Source organism: Oncorhynchus masou, chromosome 21 (assembly GCF_036934945.1).
Source record: "Oncorhynchus masou masou isolate Uvic2021 chromosome 21, UVic_Omas_1.1, whole genome shotgun sequence".
In the NCBI taxonomy this organism is placed as follows: domain Eukaryota; kingdom Metazoa; phylum Chordata; class Actinopteri; order Salmoniformes; family Salmonidae; genus Oncorhynchus; species Oncorhynchus masou.
The window spans coordinates 48,977,578-48,997,513 of NC_088232.1; the positions used below are offsets into that span (position 1 = coordinate 48,977,578).

The following is a 19,936-nucleotide window of genomic DNA, read 5'->3' on the forward strand; positions in this document are numbered from 1 at the left end:
CATCATGCTGGAAAAGGCATTGTTCATCACCAATCAGTTCCTGGATGGTAGGGAGAAGTTGCTCTCAGAGGATGTGTTGGTACCATCCGTAATTCATGGCTGTGTTCTTAGGCAAAATTGTGGTTGAGCCCACTCCCTTGGCTGAGAAGCAACCCCACACATGGTCTCAGGATGCTTTACTGTTGGCATGACACAGGACTGATGGTAGTGCTCACCTTGTCTTCTCCGGACAAGCTTTTTTCCCCAGATGCCCCAAACAATCAGAAAGGGGATTCATCAGAGAAAATGACTTTACCCCAGTCCTCAGCAGTCCAATCCCTGTACCTTTTGCAGAATATCAGTCTGTCCCTGATGTTTTTCCTGGAGAGAAGTGGCTTCTTTGCTGCCCTTCTTGACTCCAAACCATCCTCCAAAAGTCTTTGCCTCACTGTGCGTGCAGATGCACTGACATCTGCCTGCTGCCATTCCTGAGCAAGCGCTGTACTGGTGGTGCCCCGATCCCACAGCTGAATCAACTTAAGGAGACGGTCCTGGCACTTTGCTGGACTTTCTTGGGCGCCCTGAAGCCTTCTTCACAACAATTGAACCGCTCTCATTGACGTTCTTGATGATCCGATAAATGGTTGATTTAGGTGCAATCTTACTTGCAACAATATCCTTGCCTGTAAAGCCCTTTTTGTGCAAAGCAATGATGACAGCACGTGTTTCCTTGCAGGTAACCATGGTTGACAGAGGAAGAACAATAATTCCAAGCACTACCCTCCTTTTGAAGCTTCCAGTCTGTTATTCAAACTCAATCAGCATGACAGAGTGATCTCCAGCCTTGTCAACACTCACACCCGTGTTAACGAGAGAATCACTGACATGTCAGCTGGTCCTTTTGTGGCAGGGCTGAAATGCAGTGGAAATGTTTTTTTGGGGGGATTCAGTTCATTTGCATGGCAAAGAGTGACTTTGCAATTAATTGCAATTCGTCGGATCACTCAAACGATTCTGGAATATATGCAAATTGCCAGCATACAAACTGTGGCAGCAGACTGAAAATTAATATTTGTGTCATTCTCAAAACTATTGGCCACGACTGTAGTTTGTTTTAAAAAGGACCACTCGTCAAGTAATACAGCACAGGGTCTAGAACACTACACTTAGCTAACTAAAATCACCTCGAGCTCAACTTTTAAAAGGACTGGAAACTAACGGTACGTTTCGCGACTAAAGACACCATTCTAGCTAGCTGACCACCGATTTTCATTGCAATTTAAGTTGAGTTTTCAAAAAAAGTTAAATACAGCGTGTCCCACAAAATGTCTTGTAAAATTTGACCCCACGTCATTTACTATCCAATTTTTTACCTCAAATATAGATAGCGGATTTCAGGCAACTAATTGTTTGTTTTTCTACTGGAAGGCTAGCCAACTATCCCATAAACACTTTGGATACTTGGTTGTCTTTTTTAAACAAAATAGTTCGGTGGCCAATAACTGGGGACCATATACCGATAATACAGGACTTTTTTTTGTTATTGGGTAGACCGTATCAAAAAGCTGAACATATATTTGACATTTCAGTGAAAATGCTACTAATTGCTAACCCGTTAGCTAACATTTTTACGACACAATAATTACAAAACATTGATGGCTTGATCACAAGATAACACTGTTGAAGGTAATATATTTCTTAAACGCTGTTGAATATGCCAATAATACGGGGTGCTATGCTAAAGGGGTTGATCCATGAAAATAGTATAAAATCATACAGACAAGAATATAGGACCAAAACAAGTCCCATTTTAAAGGATTTTGCAAAAACCCTTTTCCACAGTATTTGCAATTTTGGTTGTATCCTGCTGTTTTTATCATATTATTTAAGTCCACATACATGAACACATGACAGAAAATGTTAAAGCTGACACAGAGCAGTCTTCGATCAGCGCAGAGAAAAGTGTTTTAATAGAAAGGCATCTCATCAGAACTCCCTATAGGCCTGAATCCCCACTGCTGTAATGGCAGATGAGTGAACTACCCCATCTGATCCCGACTCACATGGAAAACCAGGAAGGAAGGGAATACAAAGCAAGAAGAACAAACACAGAATAGTTCCATACCAAAGAAAGCTCCCACTTCAGGGTCCAAACACACTGGTCGTGGCAGAAAAAAACTATGGCAGCAAAGATGGAATTTCATTGGTTCTAGATGGCAGAATCATGGGACGTGTCGGAGTTAGGTTGCAATTCATTGGTGAATCGTCTTTTTGCCACGAGAAGTGTTTATGGACCCTTATAAGGAAAGGTACAACAACATAGAACAGACAAGAGGTAAATATCATCATAGTAAATTAAACGTTTAATCTCAATCTTTGTAGCTTGTTCTGCCCTTGAACAAGGCAGTTTACCCACTGTTCCCCGGTAGGCTGTCATTTTAAATAAGAATTTGTTCTTAACTGACTTGCCTAGTTAAATAAAGGTTAAGTAAAAAAATAAAGCGATAGAGAACTTGATTTAAAACAAAATAAACATAACTATGTATTCCACTTGATCTGAGATGAAAGGGGTTTTCATACTTTGCAACTGTGGTAATGTCACTGTGCTACTATAGCAGATGGGGTACTGTTACTACGAGGAGTCTCAGTGGGTGGTAGCTGTTATTTCTTCTTTTAGTCAAACTTTCCCTTCATCTTGATCTGTTTCTTCTTAATAATGCATTACCCATAGAAAGAGTTATCCCAACCTGTCTACAGATATCCATCACATATCTAAGACTAAAGATCCAAGCCTACATAAACTTACAGGATCTTCCTGCTGTAGGCGCAGGGGCCAGTTTCCCGGACAAGTCGTAGACTAAAACGCATGTTCAACGCAGATACTGTGTCTAGGAATTCGGCCCTTAATAAGGAATTTAAATCTACCAAAAGAACAGCCACGCAAACATGTACTATTCCATAGGAACCTCTAGCCAAGAAAGACGTTGTTGTGACCTATACTGTACTAGAGTCCAAGGACCGTATCCACAATGCGTCTCAGAGTAAGAGTGCTGATCCAGGATCAGCAGGTTGTGTCTGTTAGATAGTTGTGTCTGTATAGAATAACATATGGACAGATCCTAGATCGGCACTTCTACTCAGACAATGTGAAACTGAACAGGAGACAGAAAGGACCCGAGGACATGTACTTTATGTCCTGATTAAGACCAACAGACGGGCCAATCAAATCAGAAAAGCACAAAATATTCCTGTCAAGGATTGTCTAAGTAAAACCAATATACTTTATAGAGACCTTAAAGACATGCCCGGGTACTTTGGCGACTGGCAAGTATTTTTTTTAAATCTCCCGCTTTGGGCTGGATGTGTCAATGTGTAGCTCATACATGCAGAATCTATGAGCAGAATTACGGTCTTACCTCAATTAGCCACGAAACCCAGAGTTTGAAAGTGACAGTTTTCTGGAAGCTGTGCAGCGCCATTTTCCCTACATTTACCTGCACGTGGGCCAGCCCCCCATTAATTATTTGAGTTTCAATCCCTTACCATTTGACTGACAACTGGCAAGAAGCAAACCCAGCAGAGCAAGAGAAATGACATGGTCGGCAATTTTCGGGACCATTTTTGGCGCTACTTAACTACTGGTTAAAAAGTATACAAAAGTACGGGAGAATATCTTTAAGGGAGAGTGTGCATTTGAGTGCTCAGTACAATCGTTTTGACAATCACTCTCACCATACTTGACATTGAAACACAGAGGGCTGTGGGAAAGAGTCCATCATGGAAGCTCCAACAGAGTGTGTGTGTGCGTTCGACATGCCTTTCAACAACAAAAGCAAATACAAGAAAGACTACATTCAAAATAGGCATATCCAAGAAGAAAACACAATGAAAAAACAGATTTCAACATTCCACCTTGTTAGTGGTATTACAGACATTCTTTTCTCTTTTTAATTTTTTTTTACAATAAAAATATTTGGCCATATCTCAAATCTTTTCTTCTTCTCAGGATCGGAAATGTCACCAAGAAAAGATAAGAGAAGGACAAAGCAACATGACGCCACACTGCACCAGACCATGCAAACAACTTTCTGAACTCTTCCCTGGACTATACGCACTAAGTCATGCAATGGAGAGTGAGACATTCGGCCTGGAAAAAACATTAGCATTGACTACATTACCCAGAATTCCTAGTTCCAGTAGTCTCAAAAACGAGAGGCATTTATGGCTAAATGTTTTTTTCTTTCTTTTAATGTTCATTCAAAATGTAGGAAAATGATAGTGATGGACTGTGATCTCGTTTTGTGCCATTGTCCCTTCCAGCTTTCAATGGTAAAACAGCAAAAATACACAAATCGATTTGGCAAGCTGATCAATTGGAGAGAGACTGACACACCAAACAGACAGACATGCAGAGAGTTTAGCGACAGCCAATCACAGCGATGCTGAACGGAGATGCAGAGCCAATCAAAACGACAGCAGAACAAAAGACACAACAGAAACATCCTCAATGATCATCAACGTCCTCCGTGGTAGCAGGTTGTCTCAAACTCACGCACACACACCTTTTATCCAAAATATACTGCTAACAAATTTGTCATAACCTGCCCCTACCCCACTGCCCCCTCATCCCCAACCATGTCTTGTTGCTAGTCCAGGTTGATTGACATCAAGTGACCATGCCCAGAAGCCCATCCAGAGGAAAGCTAACTACTGATATCGTTGGCAGGGGACGACAGCAGAGTAGCGATATCGTTGGCAGGGGACGACAGCAGAGTAGCGATATCGTTGGCAGGGGACGACAGCAGAGTAGCGATATCGTTGGCAGGGGACGACAGCAGAGTAGCGATAGATATCGTTGGCAGGGGACGACAGCAGAGTAGCGATATCTTTGGCAGGGGACGACCGCAGAGTAGCGATATCGTTGGCAGGGGACGACAGAGAAATGGCGATATGCCGTTGGCAGGGGACGACAGCATGTATCGATATCGTTGGCAGGGGACGACAGCAGAGTAGCGATATCGTTGGCAGGGGACGACAGCAGAGTAGCGATATCGTTGGCAGGGGACGACAGCAGAGTGGCGATATCACTGTCAGGGGACTACAGCAGAGTAGCGATATCGTTGGCAGGGGACTACAACAGAGTAGCGATATCGTTGGCAGGGGACTACAACAGAGTAGCGATATCGTTGGCAGGGGTGAAGACTGCAGCAGAGTAGCGATATCATTGGCAGGGGACTACAGCAGAGTAGCGATATCATTGGCAGGGGACTACAGCAGAGTAGCGATATCATTGGCAGGGGACTACAGCAGAGTAGCGATATCATTGGCAGGGGACTACAGCAGAGTAGCGATATCATTGGCAGGGGACTACAGCAGAGTAGCGATATCATTGGCAGGGGACTACAGCAGAGTAGCGATATCGTTGGCAGGGGACTACAGCAGAGTAGTGATATCATTGGCAGGGGAAGGGACTACAGCAGAGTAGCGATATCGTTGGCAGGGGACTACAGCAGAGTAGCGATATCATTGGCAGGGGACTACAGCAGAGTAGCGATATCGTTGGCAGGGGACTACAGCAGAGTAGCGATATCGTTGGCAGGGGACTACAGCAGAGTAGCGATATCATTGGCAGGGGACTACAGCAGAGTAGCGATATCATTGGCAGGGGACTACAGCAGAGTAGTGATATCATTGGCAGGGGACTACAGCAGAGTAGCGATATCATTGGCAGGGGACTACAGCAGAGTAGCGATATCATTGGCAGGGGAAGGGACTACAGCAGAGTATTGATATCACTACCAGGGAAGGAGACAGCAGTAGAGTAGTCAGTGGTCCTTGGCTGGTTAGATAGAGGGGATCTACCGGTCTCTTCAGTCCCGTGACTTGTTCCTGTACTGGCTGATGTTCTAGCTAGAGTCTGACGGTGCTCATGGTCTCTCTCTGGTGGATCTACAGAGAGGTGGAGGGGAGCTTCTTGACACGTCGCTGGGCCAGGAAGGACGACTCAATGGGCTTGAGCTCCGGGGTGGGCTGGGAGCTCTTCAAGGCAGAGTAGGTGGCAGCCATCGCCCCCTGTGGGAAGAGAAGAGGTAGTGCAATGTTAAGACAACAGTTGAGGACAAATATTGTTGCAGCTATTAAAAAGTTAGGTCACATGGTGCTATTGGCAGAATAATTGACAATGCATGTGCAACATGGCGCTCTAATGCCAACTTTTCAGACCTGTAATGAATTGTCAGCTGAGTCCATCAGAAATACACTACATGGCTAACAGTATGTTGACATGTGCCCATCGAACATCATTACAAAATCATGGGTATTAATATGGAGTTGGTCCCTCTTTTGCTGCTATAACAGTCTCCTCTCTTCTGGGAGAGATGTTGGAACATTGCTGCAGGTACTTCCTTCCATTCAGCAACATGAGCATTATTGAGGTCAGGAGCTGATGTTGGGAGAATTGGCCTGGCTCACAGTCGGATTTAAAATTAATTCCAAAGGTATTCGATTGGGTTGAGATCAGGGCTCTGTGCAGGCCAGTCAAGTTCTTCCACAACAATCTTGACAAACCATTTCTGTATGGACCTTGCTTTGTGCACTGGGACATTGTCATTCTGAAACAGGAAAGGGCCTTCCCCAAACTTGACAGCACAGAATCATCTAGAATGTCATTGTATGCTGTAGCATTAAGATTTCCCTTCACTGGAACTAAGGGGCCAAGCCTGAACCATACAAACAGCCCCAGACCATTATTCCACCTCCACCAAACTTTACAGCTGGCACTATGCATAGGGCAGGTAGCATTCTTCTGGCATCCATTAAACCCAGATTCCTCCATCGGACTGCCAGATGGTGAAGTGTGATTCATCACTCCAGAGAATGTGTTTCCACTGCGCCAGGGTTCAATGGCAGCTGACGCTTGGAGTTGCGTATGGTGATCTTAGGCTTTTGTGCGGCTGCTCAGCCATGGAAAGCACAGCTGAGCATAAATTTAAATTATTTTATTTTACTGGACTGATGGTACCTGCATCTGATGGGCATGGTGTTTCAAAACGACTGACGATCGACCAGTCAATCACGAATTGACCCATTTGGTAACCACTGGTGTACAGTATAGCATGAGTCTAGTACCTTGACTAGCTTGGCATCCTGGTGCTGCAGCTGGCTGTTGGATAGCTTGTCCCTCTGGACAATCCAGGGGTGCTTGAGGACCTGCATTGCGGTCAGCCGCTGGTGAGGGTCCACATGAAGCATCTTAGACACCAGGTCCTATAAAGACACATAGCTGGGAGGTTAGATGAGTTCTAGATTATATACTGCACCTCCATCCTTGAAATCCAAACAGAAATACATTTAGTCATTGTTCCACTTCACTACATTGCAAAAATAAAATATATAAGCCAGCATAGTTCAGGTCGGCACGATCATGTGAAAAGTTGTCACCCAGCAAGTCCTAGTCAGTCCTACAGTACCTTCGCTGCTTCCGACACGGCATCCCAGTTGCCTCCAGTCAGGGTGAAGTGACCGCTGCCTATCCTGCTCAGGATCTCATCTGGAGTGTCCTCGGGCCCGTTGGCAAATGGCGTGAAGCTGAGGGAGTGAGCACCAGTCAAATGAGAATTAATGTGTATGTATATGTGTAAGTGAGTGATTGAGAACATAACATTTTGTTGGAGTGGGATACAGTGCACAGCTGTATGAGTGACATATCGTGTGTTCCTTACCCAGCCAGCATGGTGTACAACAACACTCCCAGACTCCATACGTCGCAGCCCTCGTCATAGCCCTGACGCTTTAACACCTAGAAACCACACAGCATCATGTCACAACACATCATCTGGGTAGAGCTATACACCAAAGGCAATAAAGTGCGTTGACAAGGACACGAGCCTATCGATGCCCCCTATCGGACAGAGCTCATGGGCGGACATGCCCCCTCAGTGACGCGGCTTCCTACTATTTCCCGCCAAATTAGAACACTTCAACATCAAAAACGCTAGGTCCCGTGACTTTAAACATGTTTTACCATCTGTATGGCAATGTTCATGTCGATGCATACATATTTAGTTATCTTAAGACGGATGTGTCTCAACAAAGCCCAAATACATTTTTTGACCCGGGTGAAAGTTTCAATTGAAACAGTGAACCTTCTTTCAGGTCTCTGAAGGCTTGGAAAGGACATTTCAATACATTTCAGAAATGTAATTTTGAAGAAAGAATGAGGGGAGGGATGTACTGTGTCATCTCAGTGCCATGGACCGGGTTGAGGGTAAAACATTACCATGTTACTCAATGGCATTGTTTGCTACGGGAATGCTAAACAAACATGCTAAATAAACATGCTAAACAAACAGAGAAATTGTTCGCCCTCTTCGTGGAATTAGACCACCAATCGATCGCTAGACCATACAGTGCATTCAGAAACTATACACACACACATATATACAGTGGGGCAAAAAAGTATTGTCAGCCACCAATTGTACAAGTTCTCCCACTTAAAAAGATGAGGCCTGTAATTTTCATCATAGGTTCACTTCAATTATGGCAGACAAAATAAGAAAAATCCTGAAAATCACATTGTAGGATTTTTAATGAATTTATTTGCAAATTATGGTGGAAAATAAGTATTTGGTCACCTACAAACAAGCACGATTTCTGGCTCTCACAGACCTGTAACAACTTCTTTAAGAGGATCCTCTGTCCTCCACTCGTTACCTGTATTAATGGCACCTGTTTGAACTTGTTATCGGTATAAAAGACACCTGTCCACAACCTCAAACAGTCACACTCCAAACTCCACTATGGCCAAGACCAAAGAGCTGTCAAAGGACACCAGAAACAAACTTGTAGACCTGTACCAGGCTGGGAAGACTGAATCTGCAATAGGTAAGCAGCTTGGTTTGAAGAAATCAACTGTGGGAGCAATTATTAGGAAATGGAAGACATACAAGACCACTGATAATCTCCCTCGATCTGGGGCTCCACGCAAGATCTCAAAATTATCACAAGAACGGTGAGCAGAAATCCCAGAACCACACGGGGGGTCCTAGTGAATGACCTGCAGAGAGCTGGGACCAAAGTAACGAAGCCTACCATCAGTAACACACTACGCCACCAGGGACTCAAATCCTGCAGTGCCAGATGTGTCCCCCTGCTTAAGCCAGTACATGTCCAGGCCCGTCTGAAGTTTGCTATAGAACATTTGGATGATCCAGAAGAAGATGATTGGGAGAATTTCATATGGTCAGATGAAGCCAAAATAGAACTTTTTGGTAAAAACTCAACTCGTCGTGTTTGTAGGACAAAGAATGCTGAGTTGCTTCCAAAGAACACCATACCTACTGTGAAGCATAGGGGTGGAAACATCATGCTTTGGGGCTGTTTTTCTGCAAAGGGAGCAGGACGACTGATCCGTGTAAAGGAAAGAATGAATGGGGCCATGTATTGGGAGATTTTGAATGAAAACCTCCTTCCATCAGCAAGGGCATTGAAGATGAAACGTGGCTGGGTCTTTCAGCATGACAATGATCCCAAACACACTGCCCGGGCAACGAAGGAGTGGCTTCGTAAGAAGCATTTCAAGGTCCTGGAGTGGCCGAGCCAGTCTCCAGATCTCAAACCCATAGAAAATCTTTGGAGGGAGTTGAAAGTCCATGTTTCCCAGCAACAATCCCCAAAACATCACTGCTCTAGAGGAGATCTTTGTGAAGACTTACAGAAAACATTTGACCTCTGTCATTGCCAACAAAGGGTATATAACAAAGTATTGAGATAAACTTTTGTTATTGACCAAATACTAGCTAGTGTGCGACAGTGCTGACTAGTTTCTATGGAGTGAAGATGGCCCCTTTTCCCGACGAGGTGGATGTTTTTACTGGCCCACATTGGCGAATGAAACAGTTACCCTTGACAACAGTGGGCCCTGAGAACAAAACTGCCCACACAGGCTGTGAACAAGTGATTTGGTGGCATTCTCTCTTTACTGTGTTACCACCATGCTCAATGCTATGTACAAGGGCCGCTACTTCGATGCAGACAAGAAACAGGGTTTAGGTGAAATGTTACATACAGAGCTGGACAAGATGGAAACGGACACAGTAACAGTGCACACCGAGGATGAGGCCACCGACAGACAGAGCTTAAACTTCACTGCTTGACATGTATGATGCAATCCTGGTTGAGAATGAAACGACGAAACAGCACAGCAAGTAAGTGAAAGAAATAAGCTTGATTATGTTTCACTGGTAATGGGGACATACGTAAATGCCAACAATATATATATATATTTTGGTCAGTGTGTGTAACCTTTATTTAACTAGGCAAGTTAGTTAATTAAGAACAAATTCTTATTTACAATGACAGCCTACCGCAGCCAAACACGGACGACGCTGGGCCCTATGGGACTCCCAATTATGACCGGATGTGATACAGCCTGGATTCGAACCAGGGACTTTAGTGACACCTCTTGCACCGAGATGCTGTGTCCATGTGTGTGTGTTACCCATTTGACTGTACAAGAATGTTTAAAAGTCTGCTAAAATGTTAAATATCTGGGGGGTTTTTGTCAAGGAAAATATTGGATATCGTATCAGCCAAAAATGTAATATTGGTGGATCAATAATCTCGCTCTCTATGGTTTATTTTCTATTAAAACCCCCCAAATAGCATATGATAGGGGGCATTGATGCGCTATGCATGTATTAATCATCATCATGACAAACACACTCTCACGGGCCTTACCTCCGGAGCTACGAAGTTAGCGGTGTAGCATGGAGTCATGAGTAGGCCGTTGTCAGCTCTCAGCTGCTTGGCAAAACCAAAGTCACAGATCCGGATAGACTCAGAGTTCCCCGACTCATCTACATAAAGGATGTTACTGGGCTTTAGATCCCTGTGGACAACCTGGCGAAGAGGAGAGGGTAGGAAGAGCGAGGAGAGGAGGGGAAGAGAGAGTAGAAGGGGGAGAAAGAGGAGAAAGGAGGGGGTGAGGGAGAGAGAGGAGGTACAGGAGGAAGAGAGGAGGGGGTAGGGGAAGAAGAGACGAGGGTTAGGGCAGGATAGTAGAGAGGACAGGATGAGAGAATTTATTAATTAGTAAAGATTAAATGCGAATGCAACAATAATCAACTCAACTGCTCACTTGGATATATATATACACACACACAGTAGCAGTCAAAAGTTTGGACACACCCACTCAAGAGTTTCTTAATTCTTTCTACATTGTAGAATAATAGCAAAGACATCAACTATGAAATATGCACATATGGAATCATGTAGTACCCCCAAAAAAGTGTTGAAAACTATCAAGCGCTATGATGAAACTGGCTCTCATGAGGACCGCCACAGGAAAGAAAAACCCAGAGTTACCTTTGCTGCAGACGATAAGTTCATTAGTTACCAGCCTCAGAAATTTCAGCCCAAATAAATAATTCATAGAGTTCAAGTAACAGACCTCTCAACATCAACTGTTCAGAGGAGACTGTGTGAATCAGGACTTTATGCTCGAATTGCTGCTAAGAAACCACAACTAAAAGACACCTATAAGAAGAAGAGACTTGTTTGGGCCAAGAAACACAAACAATGGACATTAGACCAGTGGAAATCTGTTCTTTGGTCTGATGAGTTCAAATTTGAGATTTTTGGTTCCAACCTCCGTGTCTTTGTGAGACGCAGAGTAGGTGAACGGATGATCTCTGCATGTGTGATTCCCACCGTGAAGCATGGAGGTGGCATGATGGCGCTTTGCTGTTGACACTGTGTGATTTATTTAGAATTCAAGTCACACTTAACCAGCATGGCAACCACAACATTCTGCAGCGATACACAATACCATCTGGTTTGGGCATCTGGCGGGACTATCATCTGTTTTTCAACAGGACAATGACCCAACACCTCCACACTGTGTAAGAGCTATTTGACCAAGAAGAAGAGTGATGGAGTGCTGCATCAGATGACCTGGCTTCCACCTGACCTCAACCCAATGGAGATGATTTGGGATGAGTTGGACTGCAGAGTGAAGGAAAAGCAGCTCAGCATATGTGGGATCTCCTTCAAGCATTCCAGGTGAAACTGGTTGAGAGAATGCCAAGAGTGTGCAAAGCTGTCATCAAGGCAAAGTGTGGCGACTTTGAAGAATCTCAAATATGAAATAATTTTTTGGTTACTAAATGATTCCATGGGTGTCATTTCATAGTTGTGATGTCTTCACTATTATTGTACAATGTAGAAAATAGTAAAAAATAAATGTAAACCCTTGAATGATTAGGTGTACAAATGTATGACTGGTACTGTATATTTTAAAGAATGAATATTAGAACAGAGAAAAAGGGAGGAGAAAAAAAACATACTAAGAATAAGGAGGAATATCAAACTACTGTTTAAGTCCATAGTGACCAGTCTGTTACAGTGTGTAGATGAGTGTCTCACCCCCTGTGCGTGGAGGTACTCTACAGTCTTGGTGATGGTGTGGAGCACGGAGCTGGCTTCTCGCTCGGAGAAGATCTTCTGTTTGAGGATCCGGTCCAGCAGCTCCCCACCTCTCATCAGCTCTGTCACCAGATACACCTGCTTCCCATTGTCATACACCTGACAGATGGAGAGAACACATGATGGATGGCTCAGGGTGTGTGTGCGCGTGTGCCCGTGTGTGTGTGCGTGCGTGCGTACTCACGTCTTTCAGGGTGATGATGTTGGGGTGCTGGCCGTATCTCAACAGGATCTCAATCTCCTCTGAGGGGTCTGTCATGGTCTTGTCAATCACCTGACAATAACACAATATTATAAATCCTCCATTAGGAGACCATTTGAGAGATGACAAATGACTAGAACGGCACTCTCCAAAAAGACCTTCATCAAAATAATGAATAGTCATGTCCAACTACAGGTTTGGAACGGATTCAGCAGCCCACAAGGTGGATGGATAAGAACTTGGGGTTCTTGGGAGAGTGACAACCCAGAGAGGGAGGTTACAGTGTGTGTTCTGACCTTGGCGGCGTACTCGGTGTTGGTGGCTTTGTGGATACAGCGCTTGCAAACGGAGAAAGAGCCCATGCCGATGTCCTCCTTCAACATGTAGCCATCGCTGAACAACACGTTCTTTCCATGGAGTTGCTGTATGAACCACACACACACACACACACACACACACATCTATGTTATAGTGCTTGAACTACAGTCTACAACAATCAATGTATTTTAATATTATACTTTCTTCTATTATGACACACACACACCACAGTTGTAGTAGAACACAGAAAACATTGGAGGTAAAATCAAGCACATCATCCATCCTTACTGATGGTATTTGACCAAGCAAATCAACTGGATTAGAGGTTTACTCCTCAACAACATGTGCAGTGTAAAATCATCAAGCAATTAAACCTGAGCCTTATCTGCCCTAAGTAAGTATGGCTTTCACTGTCATTACATTATACTGATTGACACAGTGTTGCCGGATGGGGGAAATATGTCCATCTAGTGGTCAGAGTGAAAGAGCATGCTCTCCTTCAAAACACCAACGAAAGACAAAATCCTGGGGAGGGAACCATCTGGCTGTCAGATAGCTCTGTCTTCTTACTGTCTATATGATATAGTTTTTGATAGAAATTAATATAAGAAATGAGAACACGCCTGCTAAATAGCATATATTATAATTATATATTAATAGTAGGAATTTCTCATCTGTGATGGACTGCTGACCTGGACCACTGGGTGTGGTGTGGGCTTGGCCGGCTCCTTGGCCCCCTCCTCATCCAGCATGGCCGGGGCGACGAAGCTGAAGCCCCGGAAGAGCTGGTGGGCTCCGGCACTGGGTGGAACACCTGGGGAGTCTGTGGGAATCATACACACTTAGATTGTCAGCCCTGGTCTGTCTTGTCACGCTAGGACAAGTTACTCTTGTCAACTTTGACCTCTTACCTTTGGGTGTGCGGGAGGTGAACTCCGAGTCGAAGTAGAAGGTGTCGTCTGGTCGGGCCACCGCCGGCTTGAACGGGGGTGGGATCTCTCGCCGGAACAGTTTCTGAAAGCGTTAAAATAGTTTCTGAAAAGGTTTCAAATAATGGAGACTTGACAATTGCCCGTAGCATATGAAAATATTCATTTAAAAATGCTAATTGGATACTGAGATTGATAATGAGTCCTGATAGGACGACACTATGAGTGTGCGAGGAGTGCTAGAGGGGAGGCCCCACTCACATTCCAGTCGATGGTGGAGAAGAACGTGTGGCGTTTGATCTCCTCTGCACCATCCGTCCCGGACCCTGTCCACACAATCACACTATTAGTGCGGATGACTGCATTCAACATCACCAGCTCTATGCTTAAAGCGGCAATCAGCAGTTGAAGCAATGCGTTCTTCCCGCCAGCCTGGCAAATTCATAAACAGATCTATGGATGCATGGAGTGACCATTCACGATATCAATATAGTTTTATAAATGTAGTTTTAGCCATGTTTATATTTGTTAAATACAACAAGCTTATATTTTCTGTTCTGATTGGGTACGACAGTTGAACTAAACTCATGAGGCATTTATAAGTTATATTCTTCAAGAATCAATAGTTACGCGGACAAACTTAAACTTAATAATTTGCTTGATAACTTAAAATGATCGTGCCCCAGGTTATATGAAAACCCACATTGATATGGTCTATAACCACCACAGTTACAATACCAGAGCTAGTGTTGTCTTGTAAAATCCCAAGAGTAAACAGTACTGCGAGGAGTACGTTTCTCTATACAGACACTTGTCTATGGAATATCCTCCCCTTGGAGATCAAGCAAAGAAAAAGTTAAAATAGCTTTAAAAAGCAGGAAACAGTTTATTTGGACAAGTTGGTCTGAGAAACCACTCCACTGCCCCCTACTGCTGGTTAGTTGCATTTATTTGAAGGATCAGTATGATGTGAAATTAATATGGTTGATTTTTAAGGTTATGCAGTGAATAGTTCAACTTTTTATGTTGTCAATATAAATGAATGTATTTATGGTTGTTTGCAATTTTGTCTTGCCTTTGAATCATGTGTGTTATTGTTTTAACGGTCGAGGAACACTTTGGAAACAAGCATTTTAATTAATACTTTCAAGTGATATCCTCTGGGTCCACATGGTATATTTTGTTGTATGCGTCTGTTACACAAAATACATTTAATTCAATACATATCCTTAAATTTATACATCTACAACTGGATGTACCAACTGCAGATTGTCCCTTTAATATCAAATCAGTCTTATCATACCCCAGTAACCACGGTAATTAGCTTGTCACTGACTTGTGGGTAAGTACTCACCCATTCTGTTGATGGGGTTCCTCTTGAACAGAGCTCGGAGGAGACTCTGGGCCTCTGTACTGAGGAATTGGGGCATTCCCAATCTGGCCCTGCAGAGGGAGACATTGTTAAATCCAGAAGTTTTATAAAATAGCAGCCTGGTTGATCCAGACTGAACGCTGCTGAACGTTCACCACGTTTTCCTTGAACGCAGCATTCAGGCTGAATAAATAGTACTGCTCTGGTAATAATTACAGACACTCTAGGGAATAAGGTTCCTTTGCAGAACCACACGGATTGTTGGCTCAGTGTGGTTCTGCAAAGGAACCCTATTCCCTATATATAGTGTTGAATTATATAAACTCAGCAAAAAAAGAAACGTCCCTGCACTGTCAACTGCGTACATTTTCAGCAAACTTAACATGTGTAAATATTTATATAAACATAAGATTCAACAACAGACAAACTGAACAAGTTCAACAGACATGTGACTAACAGAAATGGAATAATGTGCCTGAACAAAGAGGGGGTCAAAATCAACAGTAACAGTCAATGCTGTTGACCAGATACTAAGTATTAAGTACTGCAGTGCATCTCCTCATGGACTATACCAGGTTTGCCAGTTCTTGCTGTGAGATGTCACCCCACTCTTCCACCAAGGCACCTGCAAGTTTCTGGACATTTCTGTGGGGAAAGGCCCGAGCCCTCACCGTCCGATCCAACAGGTCCCAGACCTGCTCAATGGGATTGAGATCCAGGCTCTTCGCTGGCCATGGCAGAACACTGACATTCCTGTCTTGCAGGAAATCACTCACAGAACGAGCAGTATGTCTGGTGGCATTGTCATGCTGGAGGGTCATGTCAGGATGAGCATACAGGAAAGGTACCACATGAGGGAGGATGTCTTCCCTGTAACGCACAGCGTTGACTTTGCCTGCAATGACAAGCTCAGTCCGATGATGCTGTGACACACTGCCCCAGACCATGACAGACCCTCCACCTCCAAATGGATCCCGCTCCAGAGGACTGATCATCACCCCTGGTGAGATAAAACCGTGACTCATCAGTGAAGAGCACTTTTTGCCATTCCTGTCTGGTCCAGCGACGGTGTTTTTGTGCCCATAGGCGACATTGTTGCTGGTGATGTTTGGTGAGGACCTGCCTTACAACAGGCCTACAAGCCTGAGCACTGATGGAGGGATTGTGCATTCCATGTGTGAGTCGGGCAGTTGTTGCCATCCTGTACCTGTCCCGCAGGTGTGATGTTCAGATGTACCGATCCTGTGCAGGTGTGTTGTTACACGTGGTCTGCAACTGCGAAGACGATCAGCTGTCCGTCCTGTCTCCCTGTAGCGCTGTCTTAGGCGTCTCACAGTACGGACATTGCAATTTATTGCCCTGGCCACATCTGCAGTCCTCATGCCTCCTTGCAGCATGCCTAAGGCACGTTCACACAAATGAGCAGGGACCCTGGGCATCTTTCTTTTGGTGTTTTTCAGAGTCAGTAGAAAGGCATCTTTAGTGTCCAAAGTTTTAATAACTGTGACCTTAATTGCCTTCGGTCTATAAGCTGTTTGTGTCTTAATGACCGTTCCACAGGTGCATGTTCATTAATTGTTTATGGTTCATTGAACAAGCATGTGAATCAGTGTTTAAACCCTTTACAATGAATATCTGTGAAGTTATTTGTATTTTTACAAATTATCTTTGTAAGACAGGGTCCTGAAAAAAATGACTTATTTTTTTGCTGAGTTTATATGGCTTATCAAAAGGAGTGACCTATTCTGTGACAGCCTCTACTTACTTGAGGATGAGGTTCATGGTCTCTTTGCGGTCCTTCCCTTGGAACGGAAGCGATCCGGTCAGCATCTCAAACTGTCAAACAAATACAACCACTACCTTTTACATTCAATTCTAGAGCTCTGAAGCAAACACACATCATACTCATGTCTGTTTGAATGTTTGTATTGAGAGGGTTGTGTTCATTAGGCACCAAACGGAAGAAAACAGACAAACTGGGAGAAACTACCTAAATGTGTCCAATAACTAACATTTATATTTGTTTTCAGTTGCAATGCGTTTTACCAAGTTCACAGTAGTGCACTAATGAATATGACCCAAACGACATGCCTCACCATCAGTACCCCAAACGACCACCAGTCGGCGCTCTGTATGTGGCCCTGCCTGTTCACCACCTCTGGCGCCATGTATTCCACCGTACCACAGAAGGAGTAGGCCTTCTTCTCTTGGTCAACAGCCTCCTTACACAAGCCAAAATCTAGGGAGAAGACATCACAAGTCAGTTACTATCCATTTACCTGTACTACCATAAACACACGAGTACACACGAGACAGAGGAAAAAAGGACATTAACACTATGCTTTAAGGAAATGGCCAGGAGTTTGACTATAATAACTAGTCTGTAGATGACAATTAGGGCCCAGGTTAGGTCTGCAATGGTAACCTATTCCCTATGGTGGGTAATTCTAGAGGGCCCTGGTCTAAAGGAGTGCACTATATTTTAGGGGAGAGGATGCCATTTCAGACAAAGCCCTAGAGTTCTCAACTCGCCAGGTGATCAGGGAAAACTATCCGTAACACTTCCTGATGCCATGACGACTCTTCAGGTATTCTAAGGCCTTATCATTCAAATGATCCATGTGAAGGAAATACACCCCACCGGGATATTTTTTAAGGTCACCTGTGGTGCGTGTGTGTGTGTGTGTGTGTGTGTGTGTGTGTGTGTGCGCGCCAACAAGGTAAACAGATGAGGAGAAAGGGATTACAGGATAGATAAGATGCAGGAGAAACTTTATTCATTTCAGGTTCATGCTCTATATCAGTATTTGTTTTTCGGTTAGTGGACCACCAACTGAATTTTGTTTTGGCCGGAGTACCCCTAAAGCACGCCCACATATGCATTTTACCGGTTGGCTATTGTCTCATGAGTCTTCAAGAACTCATACCCCCAGGGTCCTAGTACCCCCTGTGGCCAGACCACGTAGGGGTGAGGCAGAGGGATGTGTGTGTGTGTGTACCCCCAGAGGGGGGGGGTGAGGCAGAGGGACCCCTGTGTGTGTGTGTGTGTGTGGACAGACCACGTACCCCAGTCCTAGTACCCCCTGTGGACAGACCACCCCCAGGGGGGGGGGGGGTGAGGCAGAGGGATGTGTGTGTGTGGGGGGGTGAGGCAGAGGGTCCTAGTACCCCTGTGGACAGACCCGTACCCCCAAAGTCAGAGGGATGTGTGTAGTGTGTGGGACCACGGTGGTGTGTGTGTGGGGGGTGAGGCAGAGGGATGGGGACAGGGGGGGGTGAGGCAGAGGGATGTGTGTGTGTGTGGGGGGGTGAGGCAGAGGGATGTGTGTGTGTGTAGGGGGGTGAGGCAGAGGGATGTGTGTGTGTGTGGGGGGGTGAGGCAGAGGGATGTGTGTGTGTGTGGGGGGGTGAGGCAGAGGGATGTGTGTGTGTGGGGGGGTGAGGCAGAGGGATGTGTGTGTGTGGGGGGGTGAGGCAGAGGGATGTGTGTGTGTGGGGGTGAGGCAGAGGGATGTGTGTGTGTGGGGGGGGGGTGAGGCAGAGGGATGTGTGTGTGGGTGGGGGGGTGAGGCAGAGGGATGTGTGTGTGGGGGGTGAGGCAGAGGGATGTGTGTGTGTGGGGGGGGTGGGGGGGGGTAATGTCATATATACAGTGGCAAGAGAATGTATGTGAACCATTTGGAATTACCTGGATTTCTGCATAAATTGGTCATCAAATGTGCTATTCATCTAAATCACAACAATAGACAAACAGTGTGCTTAAACAATAACACAAATTATTGTATTTTTCTTGTCTATATTGAATACATCATTTAAACATTCAGTGTAGGTTGGGAAAAGTATCTAAACCCCTAGGCTAATGACTTCTTCAAAAGCTAATCTGAGTCAGGAGTCATCTAACCTGGAGTCCAATCAATGAGACGAGATTGGAGATGTTGGTTAGCGCCGTCTTGCCCTATAATAAAAATAACTTACAAAATTTGAGTTTGCTATTGACAAGAAGCATTGCCTGATGTGAACCATGTTTCGAAACGAAAGATATATCAGAAGATCTAACATTAAGAATTGTGGACTTGCATAGAAAAGCTGGAAAGGGTTACAAAAGTATCTCTAAAAGCCTTGATATCCATCAGTGCACGGTAAGACAATTGTCTATAAATGGAGAAAGTTCAGCACTGTTGCTACTCTCCCTAGGAGTGGCCGTCCTGCAAAGATGACTGCAACACTGCTCACTCAGGTTAAGAATCCTAAAGTGTCAGCTAAAGACAGCATGTTCCAGAGAGATATGTGTAACATCTCTGTTGACGAGTCCACGATACGTAAAATACGAAACAAGAATGGTGTTCATGGGAGGAACCACAGAAGAAGCCACTGCTGTCCAAAAAAACCCATTGCTGCACGCCTGAAGTTTGCAAAAGTGCACCTGGATGTTCCACAGAGCTACTGGCAAAATAATCTGTGGACAGACGAAACTACAGTTGAGTTGTTTGGAAGGAACACAACACTATGTGTGGAGAAGAAAAGTCACAGCACAGCAACATCAAAACCTCATCCCAACTGTAAAGTATGGTGGAGGGAGCATCATGGTTTGGGGTTGCTTTGCTGCCTCAGGGCCTGGACAGCTTGCTATCGTCGACGGAAAAATATATTTTT

General features: G+C 44.6%; 1 protein-coding gene across 5 annotated transcripts in view; it reads right to left on the reverse strand.

Moving 5' to 3' along the window:
- Nucleotides 1–4,939: 4,939 nt before the first annotated feature.
- Nucleotides 4,940–19,936, reverse strand: part of LOC135508452 (ribosomal protein S6 kinase 2 alpha-like) — an 82,901-nt gene continuing 67,904 nt past the window's right edge. For all 5 annotated transcript variants that reach the window (XM_064928644.1, XM_064928641.1, XM_064928645.1 and 2 more), the window contains 14 exons: nucleotides 17,380–17,522; nucleotides 17,049–17,119; nucleotides 15,266–15,354; nucleotides 14,173–14,237; nucleotides 13,894–13,996; nucleotides 13,675–13,805; nucleotides 12,961–13,086; nucleotides 12,647–12,736; nucleotides 12,403–12,561; nucleotides 10,717–10,878; nucleotides 7,701–7,777; nucleotides 7,449–7,566; nucleotides 7,108–7,245; nucleotides 4,940–6,051 (listed from right to left, as the gene is read on the reverse strand). In XM_064928644.1, the coding sequence (XP_064784716.1) occupies nucleotides 5,929–6,051; nucleotides 7,108–7,245; nucleotides 7,449–7,566; nucleotides 7,701–7,777; nucleotides 10,717–10,878; nucleotides 12,403–12,561; nucleotides 12,647–12,736; nucleotides 12,961–13,086; nucleotides 13,675–13,805; nucleotides 13,894–13,996; nucleotides 14,173–14,237; nucleotides 15,266–15,354; nucleotides 17,049–17,119; nucleotides 17,380–17,522 (1,595 nt within the window). In that variant the 3' untranslated portion in view covers nucleotides 4,940–5,928. The remainder of the gene's footprint in view (nucleotides 6,052–7,107; nucleotides 7,246–7,448; nucleotides 7,567–7,700; nucleotides 7,778–10,716; nucleotides 10,879–12,402; nucleotides 12,562–12,646; nucleotides 12,737–12,960; nucleotides 13,087–13,674; nucleotides 13,806–13,893; nucleotides 13,997–14,172; nucleotides 14,238–15,265; nucleotides 15,355–17,048; nucleotides 17,120–17,379; nucleotides 17,523–19,936) is intronic.